Genomic DNA, 19,396 nt, shown 5'->3' on the forward strand with positions numbered 1-19,396 from the left:
TGTCCATTCCATTTTTGGCGGACTTCCTCTCCTTTTAGGACTAGTAGCGGGTATTCTATTTTTGATCCTGTTATTTCGCTATGGCAAACCATGTCACAGACAAAACACCTGCGACAAGGGAAGAAATGATCCTAGCCATTGGCTACCGGGAAACTAAAATCCTTGGACTATCCCGGCTTAGAGACCTGAACATGACTTGGTTTCTTTCATTTAGACCAATGTGGCAAAGTTGTGTTATGCCTGTATTAAGGTGCTTGCTATGCGGCGAAGAATGCGTGTTGGACACCTGTCTGGCACTACAATCGGATGTGCCAATGGACGCAGATACCTTGTTGGGTCCGGTAACGGCTCATGCATTGTGCTGTCCCCAGCGGCTACCAATCCTGATGACGGCATTCGTGGAGTCTTCACCACTACGATTGAGGGGTAGTGAAGTACAAGATGAAAGCAGCATCAATCAGGTACGACCTTCAGTCAGCTATGCTGATCAAAACATCAATGGAGGCAATCATGCTCAAGCTCATGAATGCATGGTAACAACTTTTTCCGAATTAGTGGAACTTACGCAAGAAGCTGTTGACAGTTTTTTCAACAGTCTAAATGATATGATGTTTTCACCAGAGCAGCAGGAATAACTTTGAGCAAACTAGCACTCGGAGTTCCCCACATCCTGAATTTGGCCTTCAACTTTTTAAAGAAAAGCGATATGAAAAATTCTCATCATTTTTTTCAGACTGCAAGAACTTTTCCCCAATTCCAAAATATTTACGATTTTTGGGACACTTATCTTCTGCTTAAAGTAGACATTATTCTTAGAGAACTAAATTTCTATTTTAGGTAGTCACGAGACATTCGCTATCCTCTAGCACTATTATACATAACTTTATGATTGTGATGAAATGGTCTCGCATTCTTTTTTCTGTATTAAGAGCCATTTCATGTGTGGTTTTCGCATTTATTCATGCTGAATTTAAAAATATGAATTATATGTTTAGCATTATTAGACTGCTTGTGCATATAGTACACGTGATAGTACATGTGATTGTGTTTCATATATTTTATAATTCCAATTTCTGGATACATATGATTGTATTTTGGGGTGGTACGGTATACACAAACGCTATTGGTTTCACTATGCCTAGATTTGTAAATATGGACATAGTCTACGTGGAGTGGGTGTGATGTATTCCTATAGGTACTGTATCGATTCCCCTATTCCTGACCCTGGTTTGGTTAATAATTAACTAGCAGCCATCCAACGGTGCAAAAACCGTTATCTGAATAAGCCACACCACGGCACAGAAGCGCGTTATCTGATTAGGTCATAACGCATGCCATCTAATTAGACAAGCGATATTCCTCCAGCCCCTGATAAGGCATACGGAGTTCTCAAAACAAATCAAACCTACAGCGACCTGGGAAATTCCCATAACCATTGTTTTGATTTCACCGAGAACTTCAGCGAAAGAATGTGCGAACGAGCCCGTTCATATGACATCCTTATTGACGTATATATGTCCATCCTTACGTCAATCTCGGCATCTTTCAGGTATAAATATTACCGACATTGCCTTAAGCAAAAACATGCGGTGGTGACGAGATCGGAGCAGCGAGACGTGCTGAGGAGCCCAGCAGAGAGCGAAGCCAACAGACGCTGCCCCGCCTTCCTGATGCGCTGAGAACGAGACGCTGTCTTTCTCCTGCCGAGAAATCCAGCTCCGGCGCTTCCATGCAGCCCTCGCAGGCAGCTGGAATATCAAGACCTGGGATAAGAGATACCAGCCCTCCATCATTCTAGATCTCAGGTACAGAACTGAATAACCCCTTGCAGAGAATTCTCGAATCAGTCCCTTGGCAAAACAAACTTAACTTAAACTGCTACTTATCTACTCCCGCCCACGTATTAGGCTTAGGTCAGGTACATTTGGGGTAGGCGTGGTTAGAAGCACCAGTTGAGTACGATTAGTCAAATGTATATATGTATGTATCTATTTTATCCATTTTAAAGTATCATATGGCTCAGAAACCATATCAATGCTTTTACAGTATTATTTTATAATTCTGTCTCTACTGTATGCACTTTACTTAACTACAAGTATTGCAATAATAGCGATTCATTTCTCTTGTATGAGAAAAGAGACTGATCAATAAATAACATCTTTTATTGAACCACGCCCATCTCTTATTTCTCTACAAACTGGTGAAACTAAGAATGCACGTACTGACTGAGTAAAATAAGTTGTCTATTGTTTTCACATGACTCTAGAGATACACTCTTGATTAGGGGAGAGCAAAGTTGTCATGTTCTATGGTTGTCAGAAACTAAATCCCTTCTTGTCTATCCAGGGAGGTTAAAATCCTCCTTGTCTATTCGAAAAAGTTTCTAGTGAACTCTGAGCTAGCTGGCAAACACAAACCTTTAATATCGTCGGTAGAAGACCTAGTTAACCTCTAGCCTAGGTCTATACTATTGAAGATAGTATTCCAATGCGCAGAGCCTATTGGGATAATAGGAACTACACTACATAACAATGATAGTTTTTAAACAGGACATGAATTTAGAATCAATAATCCCCCCCTTCCCCTTTTGACAACAATGCCAGAAAAGAACTAAGAGGCATATCAATTGTTATGTGGCCTGGGTTCTTAATGTACCTGAACAACATTATATAGTGTATTAAGTCAGGCACAGGAGAACGTTTTGTAAAGGGCACATCCTGAAGTTATGGCATTTCGAGGTACACTTATATGTTGTAATGAAGAAAAAGAGGGAAAGTGAAATAAAACTATTGCCTAGGATTACACAATTTAGGTAAGTGGGAAAGCACGAATTAATCCCAGGCTTTCTGGTTTCACACTGTCAATTCAGCCACTAGATGTATATGCTTCACTTAACCTACACCCATTTTACCACAGATCTCGGACCGCCGCACCGCCAATCAACCCCTGCCCGACTGACACCCATCTTGCATCAAAGCGGCCATTGGTCACATCACACCTTTTTGGCCCAAGGGAAAATGTTTGAGAGTACAAATGTCTTCACATACATTATGAACAAATTTCCAACTTTCTGAGAATTTACAAAAAAACTCCTGGTAAGCTGCAACTGTTGGCTCTTTTCAAAAGTAACGGCTTGCTTAACTTTTCACACAAAGAAATGCTACAGATATATGCATTTGCACTTTCATTCTTCTTATTTTGTTTCTACAAAGGGAATCTATAATCTTCCCTATAGAGAAACTCAATCCATTACACCCCTACCTAAATTGTGAATGGTTCCTCCTCCCTCTCAGAGAAAACAACTATTATAGAAGGGTCAAGGGGACAATCTTTACCGACCTCTCAAGTACACACCCCCAACTGAATCATATGTAACAACAACAAAAGAACTTGGAGGTCTGTTAGGGTGAAGGAGAAGTGACCACGAGAAGATGACACACACCACTGTCACAACTAACGGTGAGGGACCATCAGTAATGAAGAAGTCCTATCAGCCCACCCATATGGCGGAACCTCGTCATCTAGGACCTTATCAGCAGGTTCTCATATGGCCAAGCTCACAAGTACTTGCTTGGTACCAATTGATCCTGTGCTGAAGGAAGATGAGTCCTCACTGAGAGTGGTACTGATAGGGTGCAGTGCTCAAAGCAAAAGTGCGTGATTAAAATGGCGGTCAAGGTAGAAAAAATTTTCTTATTGGTATCTCCCTGGACGTCAGGTTAAAAGAGATGTGATGACAGTGTGAGAATATCACTGTACAGTAAGCATCTATGAACTAGGCCAACATGTTTCTGCCACTCAAGTAATATTTTACAGGCATTCGTCAGGGCCAGGCTGAAAAAATAGCTACTGCAACATCTACTATTTTCAATGTGAAAACGAAAATCTAAAAAAACTGTGTGACATGGTTAGGGTAAGTTTAATCAAGTGGCTGGATCAGCCACCCTACCGTATCCTGGTGATAAACCATGCAGAGAACAATCCTTTCCTGTGAACATTAAAAGGAAAAGTGTATTCTTGTAACAATTAGAGACAACTCATTATCAACAGATGTGAAAAACAAATTCTCGTGGTATTCAAACACTTCTTAGGACCGCTAAATTCTTATCGGCCAAATGGTAATTTATGCAAAGTCATAATCAGATAATCTGTATTTTAAAGCATTAAAAAGAAAAGAAAACTCACCCAGCGTTGTGTGGGAAGTAAGCCTCACCTCACCCGGCAACGGCCCGGATAGAGAGGCCCCGCTCTGTAGGACATACGGAGAAGGACAGGTTCATGGATTGATAGCTGTCAGACTCTACATATGTGATAATATATTCATAAAAAATCTAAAACTTGGTTTTTCAATCAAGGCCCCCGGTCCAAATAATGCGAAGGCGTGAACTCATAGGGTCACCCTCGACTAGGACTTATCTAGGCTTATGTTATTTGGTATCTAAATTGAATATGCTGATTAACGGCAACATAAAAATAAAAGTATAAAGAAATAAATAAAGAAAGGTTGGTGTAGGCCATCTGAATCGTTGCCAGGTTGAAAACCAACAAGGAGGGCAGGGGCAAGCTGTGCTAGAAGCCCTCTTTCTTTGGCTATTGTTCATGCAGTATAAAAATAATCTGCAAATAGCTGTTCAAACCCTGTGCGGGGTGAAAGTGTCCCAAAAAGGCAAACACATGGATGGACCAAGCATCGAACAAAGACCATGGGTTGTAGTGTCCTTACCTGTCCGTCGGTACCTCCGGAAGTGACCTGAACCGAAGGGGAGGCGCCGACGGACAGGAAATACTGCGTTTTTATACCAGCGCTGATTGGTACTAATCTTGCTTAATGGACCTCACCTGCGGTTACAAAGGGGCGCGGCCACAGGGCGTGTGCATCAAAAGAGCGCATGACGCGAAAAAAGTGTGTCAGACTCGCGTCTGCGCATTTAGACAAGGATTAGTTCCCTCGTTTCCGGGTCACTACCAATGCCAGGCTTCGCGCAAGCGTGAGCGTGTAGTGGAAAAGGGAATATCTAAATCAGTGTATACTCTTGGCGCATGCGTAGTCGCCAAGGAGCAGTTCTTCGCATCGCGGATCACTACCTGCAACAAACTGTGCGCGTGCGCAAATGAAACCAGAATCGGCTATGCAATTACAGTTATATCTAAGCCCTGTGTTTGCCCATTGTCTGCATATGCAAGCGGACCCATTGCGAGGCAGGTACAGTCTTTATAGACAGACACGGAAAATAAATGTTTTAATCGAAACTTCGTTCTCTGGCTGGATTACTACATTGTATAAGAACGTTGCTCTGCTGGTATGTGAGCTTGGTATATCTGATCTATAAACAGATCTTGACTGACTTACATTGAGGCAGCTAAGAATATCTGTTTATATATCTCTCCATATAAGACAATCAAGTCATTAGACGGCTACTGATAAATTGTCAGCACAAAGTTTATTTTGAAAATAAATCAACTTACAGTTAGACAAGGAAATGGTTTCTAGAGATTATCTTGTGTATAATGTACCTCTCCACTAGTCCAGTACTGAGTGCATGTTATTCAGATGGAAGACGGTGATGGTCTCCATGGCAAATATAATTTTCAATATGAGGATGAAATTTTTCTGCAGGTCTCGGGGACCTCGATGGGTAGTGTGTTTGCCCCCAGCCTAGCCAACCTATACATGCACCAATTTGAACAAGATCACGTCCTCCACCAGAGCAACCCTTTTCTCCACCGGGTGCTGCTGTGGAGAAGATATATCGATGACGTGATAGTCATCTGGAGAGGCTCCACGGCTGACGTGGGACTGTTCCATACGTGGCTCAATTCACGTGGCTCAATTCGCAAAATCAATTTCTGAATTTTACCATGGATTCAAGTAATGAAAAACTTCCATTTTTGGACATCTTGATCCAGGTAGGAACAGGAGGTCTACAAAGCGAACTTTACCGGAAACCCATGTCACGCAACTCTTTGCTGTCTTATCATAGTTTCCATCCTCAGGCACTCCGAGATAATCTTCCAGTAGGCCAATTTTTGAGAGTCAGAAGGAACTGTTCCTCGAAGACCCTTTTTCAACAACATGCCAAAGATCTGACGGCCCAGTTAAGAGAACGACATTACCCGAACCATTTGGTTCGACGTGCCTGCAAAAGAGCTGCTAATAACAATCGGGAGGCGCTCATGGAACCTAGGATCAAGCACACATCCACTGACCGCATGACCATGGTGCACACTTTTAACACCCGTTCCAATGAAGTGAAGAAAATTATCCTCAGACATTGGAAAATATTGAATACAGCAACGGGTGCTATCCCACGTTCCTTATTTGCCTTTAAACGAGGCTCCAGCATTCGGGACAACCTGGTACATACCAGGCCTAGGTATCATCCAAGAGAAGGCACAAATACCCTTTGGAACACTGAACCAGTACGTGGTCACTATCCGTGCGGAGGATGCGCGGTCTGCCCACAAACATGCAAAACTTTGACAATAGATATAGGGACAAAAAGGCCCTGGCGTTTGAACAACCATACCAACTGTAATTCAGACAAATTGATTTACATGATAACATGCCCTTGTAAACTGACCTACATTGGACACACCACCAGGAAGATCAAGCTCCGTATAAGCGAGCACAAGAGCACCATCAGGTGCAATAAACAATCTACTCGCTTAACGAATCATTTCTTGAAGCTCAAACACAAGGCTGACGAAATGAAATGGGTTGTCCTTGAACGACCATTTATTCCACCACATGTGACAGATGTGTCACATTTTCTATTCTTCAGAGAGCAGCGCTGGATTTACAAACTTAAGAGGGACGTCCTGGGTTTGAACGACAATATACCTTGGGTGTCACTATGAATCATACTACTCTAGTCACACCGTTGGGACAGTTTTTATCCTACACTCGTAGTGTGAGCTTGTCCTTAGGAGATGCACTACACCATGTGACATGATTCTGTCCACATCACCGGTCTATTGCCATGGAGACCATCACCGTCTTCCATCTGAATAACATGCACTCAGTACTGGACTAGTGGAGAGGTACATTATACACAAGATAATCTCTAGAAACCATTTCCTTGTCTAACTGTAAGTTGATTTATTTTCAAAATAAACTTTGTGCTGACAATTTATCAACAGCCGTCTAATGACTTGATTATCTGTTTATATATCTCTCCATATAAGACATTCTTAGCTGCCTCAATGTAAGTCAGTCAAGATCTGTTTATAGATCAGATATACCAAGCTCACATACCAGCAGAGCAACGTTCTTATACAATGTAGTAATCCAGCCAGAGAACGAAGTTTCGATTAAAACATTTATTTTCCGTGTCTGTCTATAAAGACTGTACCTGCCTCGCAATGGGTCCGCTTGCATATGCAGACAATGGGCAAACACAGGGCTTAGATATAACTGTAATTGCATAGCCGATTCTGGTTTTATTTGCGCACGCGCACAGTTTGTTGCAGGTAGTGATCCGCGATGCGAAGAACTGCTCCTTGGCGACTACGCATGCGCCAAGAGTATACACTGATTTAGATATTCCCTTTTCCACTACACGCTCACGCTTGTGCGAAGCCTGGCGTTGGTAGTGACCCGGAAACGAGGGAACTAATCCTTGTCTAAATGCGCAGACGCGAGTCTGACACTTTTTTCGCGTCATGCGCTCTTTTGATGCACACGCCCTGCGGCCGCGCCCCTTTTTAACCGCAGGTGAGGTCCATTAAGCAAGATTAGTACCAATCAGCGCTGGTATAAAAACGCAGTATTTCCTGTCCGTCGGCACCTCCCCTTCGGTTCAGGTCACTTCCGGAGGTACCGACGGACAGGTAAGGACACTACAACCCATGGTCTTTGTTCGATGCTTGGTCCATCCATGTGTTTGCCTTTTTGGGACACTTTCACCCCGCACAGGGTTTGAACAGCTATTTGCAGATTATTTTTATACTGCATGAACAATAGCCAAAGAAAGAGGGCTTCTAGCACAGCTTGCCCCTGCCCTCCTTGTTGGTTTTCAACCTGGCAACGATTCAGATGACCTACACCAACCTTTCTTTATTTATTTCTTTATACTTTTATTTTTATGTTGCCGTTAATCAGCATATTCAATTTAGATACCAAATAACATAAGCCTAGATAAGTCCTAGTCGAGGGTGACCCTATGAGTTCACACCTTCGCATTATTTGGACCGGGGGCCTTGATTGAAAAACCAAGTTTTATGATTTTTTATGAATATATTATCACATATGTAGAGTCTGACAGCTATCAATCCATGAACCTGTCCTTCTCCGTATGTCCTACAGAGCGGGGCCTCTCTATCCGAGCGGTTGCCGGGTGAGGTGAGGCTTACTTCCCACACAACGCTGGGTGAGTTTTCTTTTCTTTTTAATGCTTTAAAATACAGATTATCTGATTATGACTTTGCATAAATTACCATTTGGCCGGTAAGAATTTAGCGGTTCTAAGAAGTGTTTGAATACCACGAGAATTTGTTTTTCACATCTGTTGATAATGAGTTGTCTCTAATTGTTACAAGATTACACTTTTCCTTTTAATGTTCACAGGAAAGGATTGTTCTCTGCATGGTTTATCACCAGGATACGGTAGGGTGGCTGATCCAGCCACTTGATTAAACTTACCCTAACCATGTCACACAGTTTTTTTAGATTTTCGTTTTCACATTGAAAATAGTAGATGTTGCAGTAGCTATTTTTTCAGCCTGGCCCTGACGAATGCCTGTAAAATATTACTTGAGTGGCAGAAACATGTTGGCCTAGTTCATAGATGCTTACTGTACAGTGATATTCTCACACTGTCATCACATCTCTTTTAACCTGACGTCCAGGGAGATACCAATAAAAAAAAATTCTACCTTGACCGCCATTTTAATCACGCACTTTTGCTTTGAGCACTGCACCCTATCAGTACCACTCTCAGTGAGGACTCATCTTCCTTCAGCACAGGATCAATTGGTACCAAGCAAGTACTTGTGAGCTTGGCCATATGAGAACCTGCTGATAAGGTCCTAGATGACGAGGTTCCGCCATATGGGTGGGCTGATAGGACTTCTTCATTACTGATGGTCCCTCACCGTTAGTTGTGACAGTGGTGTGTGTCATCTTCTCGTGGTCACTTCTCCTTCACCCTAACAGACCTCCAAGTTCTTTTGTTGTTGTTACATATCCTCCTCCCTCTCACCATGAAAAGAAAGTTAGCTTTCAGGGAGGGACTGCAGCTGCCAAAGGTCTGTGAATAGCCACAAACTTCCAAATGGTCTTAAACTACTCTGAAAGGACCTCATGCAAATGTTCCATCCAGCATATCCCCACCAGTGTTGGGCCTCACATGCATATAAGATGGCAGGAGAGCTATATTATGCAAAGCACACTTGGGTGGATCCCCTTTATCAGTCACCAGCCATCAGTGTTTTGCTCGGTTTCTCGCAAAGTTGAAAACTCTGCCCTGGGTACAAATAAAATATACACAACCACAGCCTTCTAGACCCAATTGCCTAACTTGTTAAAAATCATACCTTACTAAGTAAAAAAAATATATATTTTTTTCTATTCTGTCACTAGGAGGTTGCACATTGTTTGAGGTGCAAATCAGAGTCCAGTTAGGGTGCCATCACAGTATCCCACATAACAGAGGCTAAATCAACCTCCTATGCTGGAAGCAAAGCATTATCTGCAACTGATCAATCAAAGTGCCTTTAACCTGATTAACACTCATCATCAAGTAAATAAAGAAGGTTCAGAAGACCGTCCCTCTTTTGAATACAGACATGGTTCATTATTATTTTTTTAATAGCAACTATTATTTATTTCCACCATGATTTCTTCAGGAAAATTGTATTGGTGGCCTGGCTTTTGCGTAGTGCATGCAACAATTCAACTAGACGGAATCCTTGGCACCCATTTGGAGTTAGCACTCATAGAAAGTAAAGGGGAGCTAGAGTGATTGGGGCCTAAGGTCTTGTTGATATCCGCAACCATGTGGATGTTGGTACATTCGTTTAAGAAAGATGTTTAGAGTTAACAATAGGGTTGGAAGAAACATTGCTCAGTGTCTGCTACCTCATTGTCTAAAGCGGGGACCAGAATGTTATAAATTAAGATTGAATGTTTTTGTTTCTCATCAGAAGCTGAAAAGTCAGCTGAGGGAGAAGCTGAAAAGTCAGCTGAGGGAGAAGCTGAAATGTCAGCTGAGGGAGAAGCTGAAATGTCAGCTGAGGGAGAAGCTGATGCCTTTCTTTTCTCCGCTACAGGCACAGATAGCTAAAATGATGCACATGAAAGAGGGGAAGGTGGCCATTCTACCCTATTCAAGTCTCAGCTCGCTGCAGACTGGCTCACATCGCGCAGCAGAAGTGAGGAGCTCCTATGTTAGGGGCATTCAGCAGTAGTAGATCTACGTTCCTCCTTACTCATCAATTATGGGCAGTGTAGTCCTGTGACTCCAAGCAACAAACAGCAACCAAGGAGTCAAATAAAGGAGTCACCCTGAACATTTCATTTACAAGCTACTGACCTGTGAAGTTTGATGTATCTATAAGTGTATCACTTTTTGTTGTGCAATACAATGTTGACAATAGTATTAATCGTGTTCAGTATTTCTTTATGTATTTGAGTGATTGCATTTGATTGTAGCATTTCTGGAGCCCTTCTCTGCTATTGATGAGAATCCAAAGCGCTTTTAGGTTGGTCTCATACACAGCTACTCTAATTTTTATTGATGTTTGGAAGAGTGTTGATTGAGATGTAGTCTATGAGTAGTTTGGTGTGTGTGTGCTCCACATATGTTGTGGAAGGCAAGTAACAACCAAATATTTAGTGATGGCTGGGGGCGGTTCATTTCCTTATGCTATGATAGGGTGGAATCATATTTTTGTCATGATCCACAAGGATGGATATGCGTTTTTGGGTAGTTTCACATGGTTTTGTAGTTTTCCGTAATCAACAGTCAAAGGGCAAAGGCCAAGTCTTGAGGTTTCCCGAGATGAACTGGGTATCAATAGTAGTTGTAGCAGGTAAGTCTAAGAAATTCATGAACTTCTGAATTGTGGAACGGTATGAATTCAAGAGAAAAGTGATACTCATTGATGTTTGGTGAATGGTGTTGCGGAGAGATGAAGCAGCAGGACAATTTGAGCTCAGTCCACGGGGTAGGGTTTAGTGTGGGTTGTGTGTGCGTGATATGGGAGTGGTGTGAAATACATATTTTGAAGGGTGGGAGGTTAAAGACTGTTTCAGAAAATATATGATTTTTTATATGTATGTCTATTTAATATATGTGACCTATCTGGTATAAGAACAAGCATTTACAATGCAATAGGTCTCGCATTATTAAAGTTTGAGCTATTGGCATTGTAAATGACAATGCCTTTTATTTATGTTTTAAAAACCAGCACATAAATAAAAGGCATCGTCATTTATAATGCCAATAGCTCAATCTCTCCACCGCGAGACCTATTGCATTGCAAATGCTTGTTTTTCTTGTTTGCGCTTTTATAAAGGGCAAACTGGACCTGAAGGCATTGGAGCACCAATTACATTACATAGGGATATAATCATATTTTTGTAGGCACGTGGTTAACTAATTTTGCCAGAATTACGGGGGTGTTCATCTTTTATGTGGAAGCTACTGTTTGGCATTGTTGATATTTCGCCTAGGTCTTCATAACTTACCAACCCCCCCCCCACACACACACCCTGCGCATCAAAGTCCTATTCCCTGTAAAACTAAATATTTTTCAGACCTTGGCTTATTAGGTAACCTTGCCTGAAACTTACCTTGCTTTTTGCGTTGCGAGGTGGGGTGCTAGAGTTGTATTTCCTTTAATTGAGGGGTGTTTCTAGTTCCCGTATCCTGCAGCTATCGCCCAGTTTTCCCACCCCCCTTTACAATGTCAGCATTTCCATCCCATTGATGAAGTGGGGCTATCAAAGAGACATAGCCCAAATGCATTACGAGTGCTTTCTATGACCAACAGGTTACATTACACAAGGTCAGATGTGTGTTGTTTTTAAAGGCACTGGCAGATGCCGTGATTTGCCGAGAATCACAGCACGTTGAGCAGATGCCGGGACTCGAACCTGGTTCAAGTTCCAAAGTTAGCAGTTCCAGCCCCTCGGCCACACACATCTCCTGCCTTGAACTAATTTGGGTCGTTAGTTTTCTTTGAAATGACTACCTTACTTCTACCTTTTTTTGTAGCCGTTTTTATATAGCGCAAACTCGACTTGAAGGTATTGGAGCACTTTACGTCAGCACCAGCTACATTGCACAAGGACGCAAGATTAAGTGATTTGGCCAGAATCACAGGATGATGAGCCGACGCCGAGACTTCATCCTGTGCTCCACCATCGGCAGCTCTGGCCTTTAGGCCACATCCTGTCTCCTGAGATACCTTGAGTGTATCATTCATTATCAAAGGCGAACTAGTCAGTTGATGCTTAAAATAAAAGCAGCACTTATTATCCACATGAATGATGCTCATTGTGCCGACCTAGGAAGGATGAAAATGTGATTCGACCCCGTCGAACTTGTGGTCGTCATGAGGCTGTAGTCAACTGCCTATAACCGGCGTTCCACAGTCACAGCAATATTACATGCAATAACTGTGTTGTGTGTTTGTTTCTCTGTGTCTTTTGGGCTTTGTCTTCCCTTTAAAGTATTTTTTCCGCTTTAAGGGGTCCTGGGGCGCGTGGTGTTGGAAGCGTGTCACAGAAAATGCTGTAAGGAAAATCAATACGTGCATACATTGTAAACGATCGAGCAATGCTTGTTAGCACAGTGTCCATTTGACGGGAACATAAGACAGTGGAATTTCTTTTTTGCAGGGGTGAAAAGTGTCATTTTATATATTCTAGCAGAGAGCAGTGCTTGCAAAAACACGGACCATGCTTATATATCTCTTTGTGGTATGTGGACCCTCTCAGTCGTACATGGCTTCTTCTAAACAATGTACAGACCTTGGGCTGGGAGCAAACATGCCGCAGTAAACTCAGTCTTACCTGAAAAGGAGGATGTGCATGGCAGCCTCGGGGGCAGAGTGGGTTTGTCCGTGGCTGCCCATGATAGAAGAAGAGCCTCTTCTCCTGCGACGCACCCCGGCACAGCCTCTATCCTGCCTCCACTAACGGTAACTACTGGTTCCCATTCACAGAAGGAAGCGGGGCTGCAAGCGACCATCACATGACTTGGGGGCGCGTCCGCGGGGGAAGACAGCAGCAGCCGGAGAAGGGCTGCGCGCGAGCCGGGCGATAGGGTGATCGGTGTTTGCACGAGCCGGGGGAGAGGATGGGCAATGGGATTGGGGTCTCGCGGAGTTAGTGGGGACAGTTAGGTGATGAATGCCGCAGCCACATAGTGCGGCCAAAGCAATATTTCAGGCGTTGCTCCTGTGAGCAAGACGGAGCCCCGCTTGTTGCTCCAGTGACCGGCTGATGATGGACACCAGCCGAGGAGCAGCGCAAAGTGCCGGTAAGTGGGGTGAAGCATGCTGTGCGTGGGGTGAAGCATGCTGTACATGGAAAGCATGGCGCGCTTGGAGCTTGTGTGGTGAGCATTGAGCCAACGGAGGGGAGCGAAAGTGAAACTAACCGCATGAGTGCTGATCGGATTCAGGCACGATGTTCACAGCGCATGTTTACAGGCGCGACCTGATCCCATTCCTGAGGCTGCGCGTGCCCATCTCCTGTCTCCTTGAAAGCATAGCCGGTAACTATAGGTCTTGCGGCGAGACAGCGCTTTCGCGCTGCATAGCCAGTGCAAGACCTAAAAAGGGGGGGAAAAGAAATTTAAAATATAAATAAAACCTACTGGAGAATGTTTCCAATGCTTTGAAAGGTGTTTTGTGGATCGTATATATTGCTAATTGTTTTGGTTTATGTTCCGTGTCCCGCTCCATTATCATTTTTTCTGGGGAACCCCTTCATTAGACAATTATTTTATGTTTCACCTGGGGTCCCATCTGTATTTTTGTAAGGACTACTTCCAAAAAGGCCCAACTGACACGGTAAGCTGTTAGGATGTTAGTTTCGTTTTGTGTAGTTTTTCTATAATTTGAGCGAGGCTTCCAACACTGTTCACCCCCTGTCTGTAATGGATGAAGCCCACTTGATTAGGGCCAATCAGCTCAAGGAGCAGGTGGTGGAGGTGCATAGCCAAGATTTTGGTGTAGAGTGTCTGTGTTTAAAAGAGCAATAGGGCGATAGAACATGCATAATGCCAGGTCTTTCCCGGATGTGGGTATAAGAGTTATCTGCGCCTCACGCATTGAAGGTGAGAGGCTGGTGTCTTGAGCAAAAGAGAAAAATAAGACATTCAAGTGTGGGGCAGTAGATCAGAAAGGAATGTCTTCTAGAAGGCTAGTGGTAGTCCAATGGGGCGTGGGGATTTTTCATTTGGAAGGAGTCAGAGTGGCTGCCGGATTTCAGTCCTGTGATAGGGACTTCCAGGCTCTCTCAGTGGTGGTGATTAATTGTGGACCTTGTCACAGGTTTCCTGATAAGCCTGGGTGTCTCCCTAGTGTCTGGGGCCACATTCGTATACTGTTGGTGAAAAGGCGTGAAAAGTTCCCAAACCCCACTTCCCTCTTCGTGTCGGTGCCATCTGGTCATCAAATCTGTGTGATGAGTGTCTTATTCCTGTGTAGTCTGATATTATGGGCGAGAAGAAAGCCCGCCTTCTCACCCCTACCATAGATGCTCTGGGTTGGTCCTATGTGATTTTAATTGGGTCCTGAGCATACCGAGTTTGCATTTGGAGGTTCTAGAGTGAGCTTTGTCTGCTCTCTCTAGCTCTTTAATCTCAGACGTGAGGGTATTTTCTACAAGGTGCGCATCTCTGGGTTTCTCAATCCCCAAAGAGATCAGGGCTCCCCTAATTGTGGCTTTGAAGTCATCCCATATTACGTGTAGGGAGCCATCCTGGCTAGTGGTATTCCTGAAGTAATCTGTGATTGCGGTGCGTATGGAGTGTCAATGGAGTGTCTATTGACTGGATCCCTCAGGATTTTGGGGTTGAGGCTCGATCTTGGTGGACCATTCCTGAGGGTTAAGCTGTCCCAGCATGTGAGTAAAATATGTGTGTGGTCCGATATGAAGATGTCGGACATAAATTTGGTGCCAAGGGCATAGAGCATTCACTGTATAACCAGGACATAGTCTAGTTGTGAATACGTGGGGTGAAAGTGAGAAAGGAAGTAGTCCTTCTCTTCCGAGTGTAGGTGGCGCCAGGTATCCAGTCCCAGCTCTGTGATCTTTCTTGAGGAGCAATGATATCGCTTTGTTGCCTTGATAAGCATTGGATTATCTGTTGTATTTGGGATCCCAGGCTAAGTTGGTCCACACTCACCCTACCATAATAAGCCCAGCAGCAGACGAGAGCTGGGGTCAGTAGCCCGTGCAGGTACGAGCCTTGCACATTGTTTGTATATGTTCAGGAGCATGAGGGCTGTCTTTCCCCATGGGAAGATGTGTTTTATGTAGAGGCCTTCAGTAACTCTGAAACGGATTTAAATCGCTCGATTAGTATTATGAATATCAAGCCGGACAAATCCCGCCTCACAGTTAAATCATAGGTCATCTTTGACTGTATGAGGTTAGATGGCATTTTGAAATGACCCAGGTTTCAATATATTTAAAAGCTCACTAATGCCCTCGGTAACCAGAGGTTTTTATCCAACCATGGTCAGTAGGAACACCACTTGGGCTAATAAACCTTTTTTTTATTTTTGCAGTATGGGTAGAGGACAACCGCAAGTAATTACATCTTCTGTAAGATCTCACTTACGAATAACTAAGTGCCACATGGAGCTATATTTAACTTTTATATTAAGCACTTACAGCTGTTGGATGCGGTCTAAATTTCGTTTGGGGTATATTTAGAATTACCTATTCACCACTGGATGGGCTAAATGTAATTATAGAAATCCATGTTAACTGGATTATTTATAGACTGAAACAACAATGCATTTAATGTTCTGTAAAATGTATGTCACTATGGAATGGAAACATCTCATTGGGAAGGAGGGCATTTAAGACTGCTGAGTAAGCCTAGGGTGCAACTCCGTTATCATGGGCGGTTGTGATCCCTTTCTAGAGACTGTCAGAAAACATTGTTCCTGGTCAATATGGAACATCTGCCTCCGTGTTCTAGAAAAAGAATCCTCTGTTAATTTCAGATGCCTTCACAGAATGATGACAAAAAGTTAGGAAACCCAGTACTGGTTAAAGTCTTCTTCCACCATACTCTAATGTCCACCCAGAGCACGCTTCTTGAAAAGCATTTTTCCATTCCCCAACCCTGCAAGTTAACTTGGCTGAAGAAAGAGACAAATCAGTATCCTCCAATGAAGTATCTATGATTTACAGCTAATTGTTGCAAAAAGCATTTACAATGTCAAGAACACCGCAAACTTGAAAAGATGCTCTCGGGCAGTTCTTTGTTAAAGACTCAAATTAAAAGGAGGATGTGGCTTCAGCGCCTGTAGCACAAAGGTGTACTTATAAAAATAAACTCAGATCAAGAACACAGAACAAGTATTGGAAAATGAAATGTCAATTATTTATTTGTGTGATAAATATTTGGAGGCAATATTCAAACAACCAAGCTAATCTGTAGACGACAGAATACTAGTGAACTTAAAAACTATCACAGCAATACTACCACTAATATTTGAATATTTATACAAAAAAAGATGGTTACCTTTCTTTGAATTGCTCAATAAGGTTGTGGAAGTGTCTTCATTGAAGTGATCTGTTCTGAATGGGTTCCCGGTGCTGGCAGTTATTGATGCATTCAGTTCAGCAGGTGCGATCCTGAAAGGGTTTCCATCGACTGGAAGTAGAGGTTGAGGCAAGGCATGATTGTGCAAATTTAAATTATTACAAGCAGCAGCTGGAAAAAGAAGATCAATGGGGGGGGGGGTTAATTAGGTCTATATTGTCCATTGGATGACATGGCAAAAGAAATACAAATGCAGATTAAAATATGGCATAACCCGTGGGAGGCATACAGGGCCAAAACAGGGTGATACGCAAGAGGAAGCTGATGCTAGCGAGAAAGCTCATGTGAATGATGGCGAACATGCAGAAGTGGAAATGAGACTACAATGTATTTGTACCTTTCCGGTTTGATCATGTGTCTAGAACAATGTAAATTGGTGCACTACAACTTGTTAATAAAAAGAGTTAAAAAAAATATATATGGCATAACGGAAATAGGATACCAAACACTGGCTTCAATAAACTAATTTGTAACCATCAGTAGACATTCAGTGACTCTGCGACGCTTTTGTTTTTTTTATCAGACTGCAAGCTAGCTTGACTATCTGAACAGGGTCTGGCCATGTTTTAACCATTAAATCCTGCCCATTTCCATCATTAATATATAGTCCAGACACCCTCTTCCTATTATATCTTATATATGGGCGCAAAATCAAGATTCTACACAGTGTGGGGTCCATCTTTCCCCAGCTCATCAAGATCAGACGAAAAACGAACTTATAACGTTTGCCACTGCATCATTTGTAAAATTTCGACAGATAGCATCGACGTGCTTTTACAAACATTGGCCCCAAATACACAGCTCACTGCTAAAATTCATTTTCGGTCTCATTGCTTTATAAAGGGTCACTAATGTATAGCTGCAAGCGGACTGTTCTCCTCATTATTAACAGGAAATTGAAAATGCCACTGATAATAAAGACAATTAAATGTGCTCATCTCACTATGGAATAAACAGACTGCAACAGATCTTTGTAGCTTCTAAATCATAATGATCACTGCCATCTTTCCGTTATTTTCTGGGACATTGCAATACATCTAAAAAGAATACCACCCACCAGTCCGTAAAGTCACACACTGAATGGGCCTACATTTTTATAAAACTCTCAGATGGTGGGAAACAGCAGGCAGTGTTGAGACTCGAGACATGCTATAGGATTCCCTGTATCCCTGCAAATTGATGGAAACCTGCTGAAGATTTCATGGTAGTCCAGAAGGGCTGTCTCATTCCAGTCTGACCTTGAATAAACTTCCATAACTGTAGCCGAAATGTTACTGGAGATTGAGAAAAGTATATTTAGGGGCCAATTCGAAATACAACGCCTGGCTCTTGGGACAGTGAAATTGCAGTCACTACTGTCGTTTGGCACGCTCATTGAAGGTTCCTGGTCCTAGCCAACAAGTTATTTTCAGGTGGAAGACTGGGGTGTTATTTCTGACACCAATGTTTATAAGAAAACCCACATTACCAAAAGTATTTCAATTAGACTATGGTGGGGCCCATATGACAACTGTTACAAGGAAAAGGCTACCAGTCTGCAGCCAGCCACCCTCCCTGCACTCAGCAAGATGTTTTGAGCGCCATGGATAGGTACAGGTACAAAAAATACCAAGAACATAAGTTGGCTAGCACTGCAGTCTGAACGCATCCTTCCAGGCACTTTACGAAACAGTTTGTGTACCACTGAAAAGGTGAATATATTTAGAACAAAATCATAGGGTAGCACACACTGGTCGAAAATAACCTTGTTTTACGGACCACATTTTAGGGTTTAGGGTTTCTGTTGTGACCTACATTTACTTCATAAATATAAGCACTCTATGTCATTTAGAGTTCTGCGGAAAAAAAGTAAAATAGGCATTACTTAAAGGAATCAACATATTGACTGGTCACAAGTCGAATTTACAGAAATATTTGTTTTTTTCTGGTGCCTAGGATAAGGTTCTGTCTTAGTGAAAAACGAGTGGAAGGATTTGAAATATCTACCGGAAGAAGCAGAGAGTGTTTTACATGAATGGAATGCAAAAAAACAAAAACAATAGTGTAAAAGTCCAACTAATTGCAAATATCCATCAAGGTGACGAGTTAGTGAAGTGCTCAGCAAATGAAAAAAGTATTTGCAACGTAATAGGTCTCGCAGTTGTGAGAGTTTGAGCTAATTGCATGGTAAATGTCAATGCCTTTTATTTACGTGTTGGTTTTTAAAATCTAAATAAAAGGCATTGTCATTGACAATGCCAATAGCTTACTCTCTCACAAATGCGAGACCTATTGCATTGCAAATGCATGTTACTTGTTTAACCTTCTTACCGGTCAGTCTACATACCTTTTGACATAGCAGTCATGAATGATAGCATTTACAATTACCCAAAAATAACACAATTTCCGTTTTTATTTCACATTTAAGAGTGAACACAGACCGAAAACAAAACTGTTTTCGGTCTGTATTTATCTGTAAAAACAGTCAAAACGGAAAACAGGGAACCTTATAACTAAATTTAATGTAAATTCAATTAAGGAGCGTCACAGGCTATAAGATGGTTCCGAAGCTGCTTTCTGCATAAGAAATCGGACAAGAGTCACTCTATCACCATATACAG

At 42.5% G+C, this 19,396-nt stretch overlaps 1 protein-coding gene across 1 annotated transcript in view; it reads right to left on the reverse strand.

Moving 5' to 3' along the window:
* The window catches only part of LOC144828452 (ranBP-type and C3HC4-type zinc finger-containing protein 1-like), a 540,072-nt gene that overhangs the window by 427,173 nt on the left and 93,503 nt on the right, over positions 1–19,396 (reverse strand). The window contains exon 3 of the mRNA XM_078686629.1: positions 16,716–16,907. Within this exon, the coding sequence (XP_078542755.1) occupies positions 16,716–16,907 (192 nt within the window). The remainder of the gene's footprint in view (positions 1–16,715; positions 16,908–19,396) is intronic.

The sequence above is a fragment of the Lissotriton helveticus genome, chromosome 4_1 (genome assembly GCF_964261635.1).
Source record: "Lissotriton helveticus chromosome 4_1, aLisHel1.1, whole genome shotgun sequence".
Classification (NCBI taxonomy): Eukaryota; Metazoa; Chordata; class Amphibia; order Caudata; family Salamandridae; genus Lissotriton; species Lissotriton helveticus.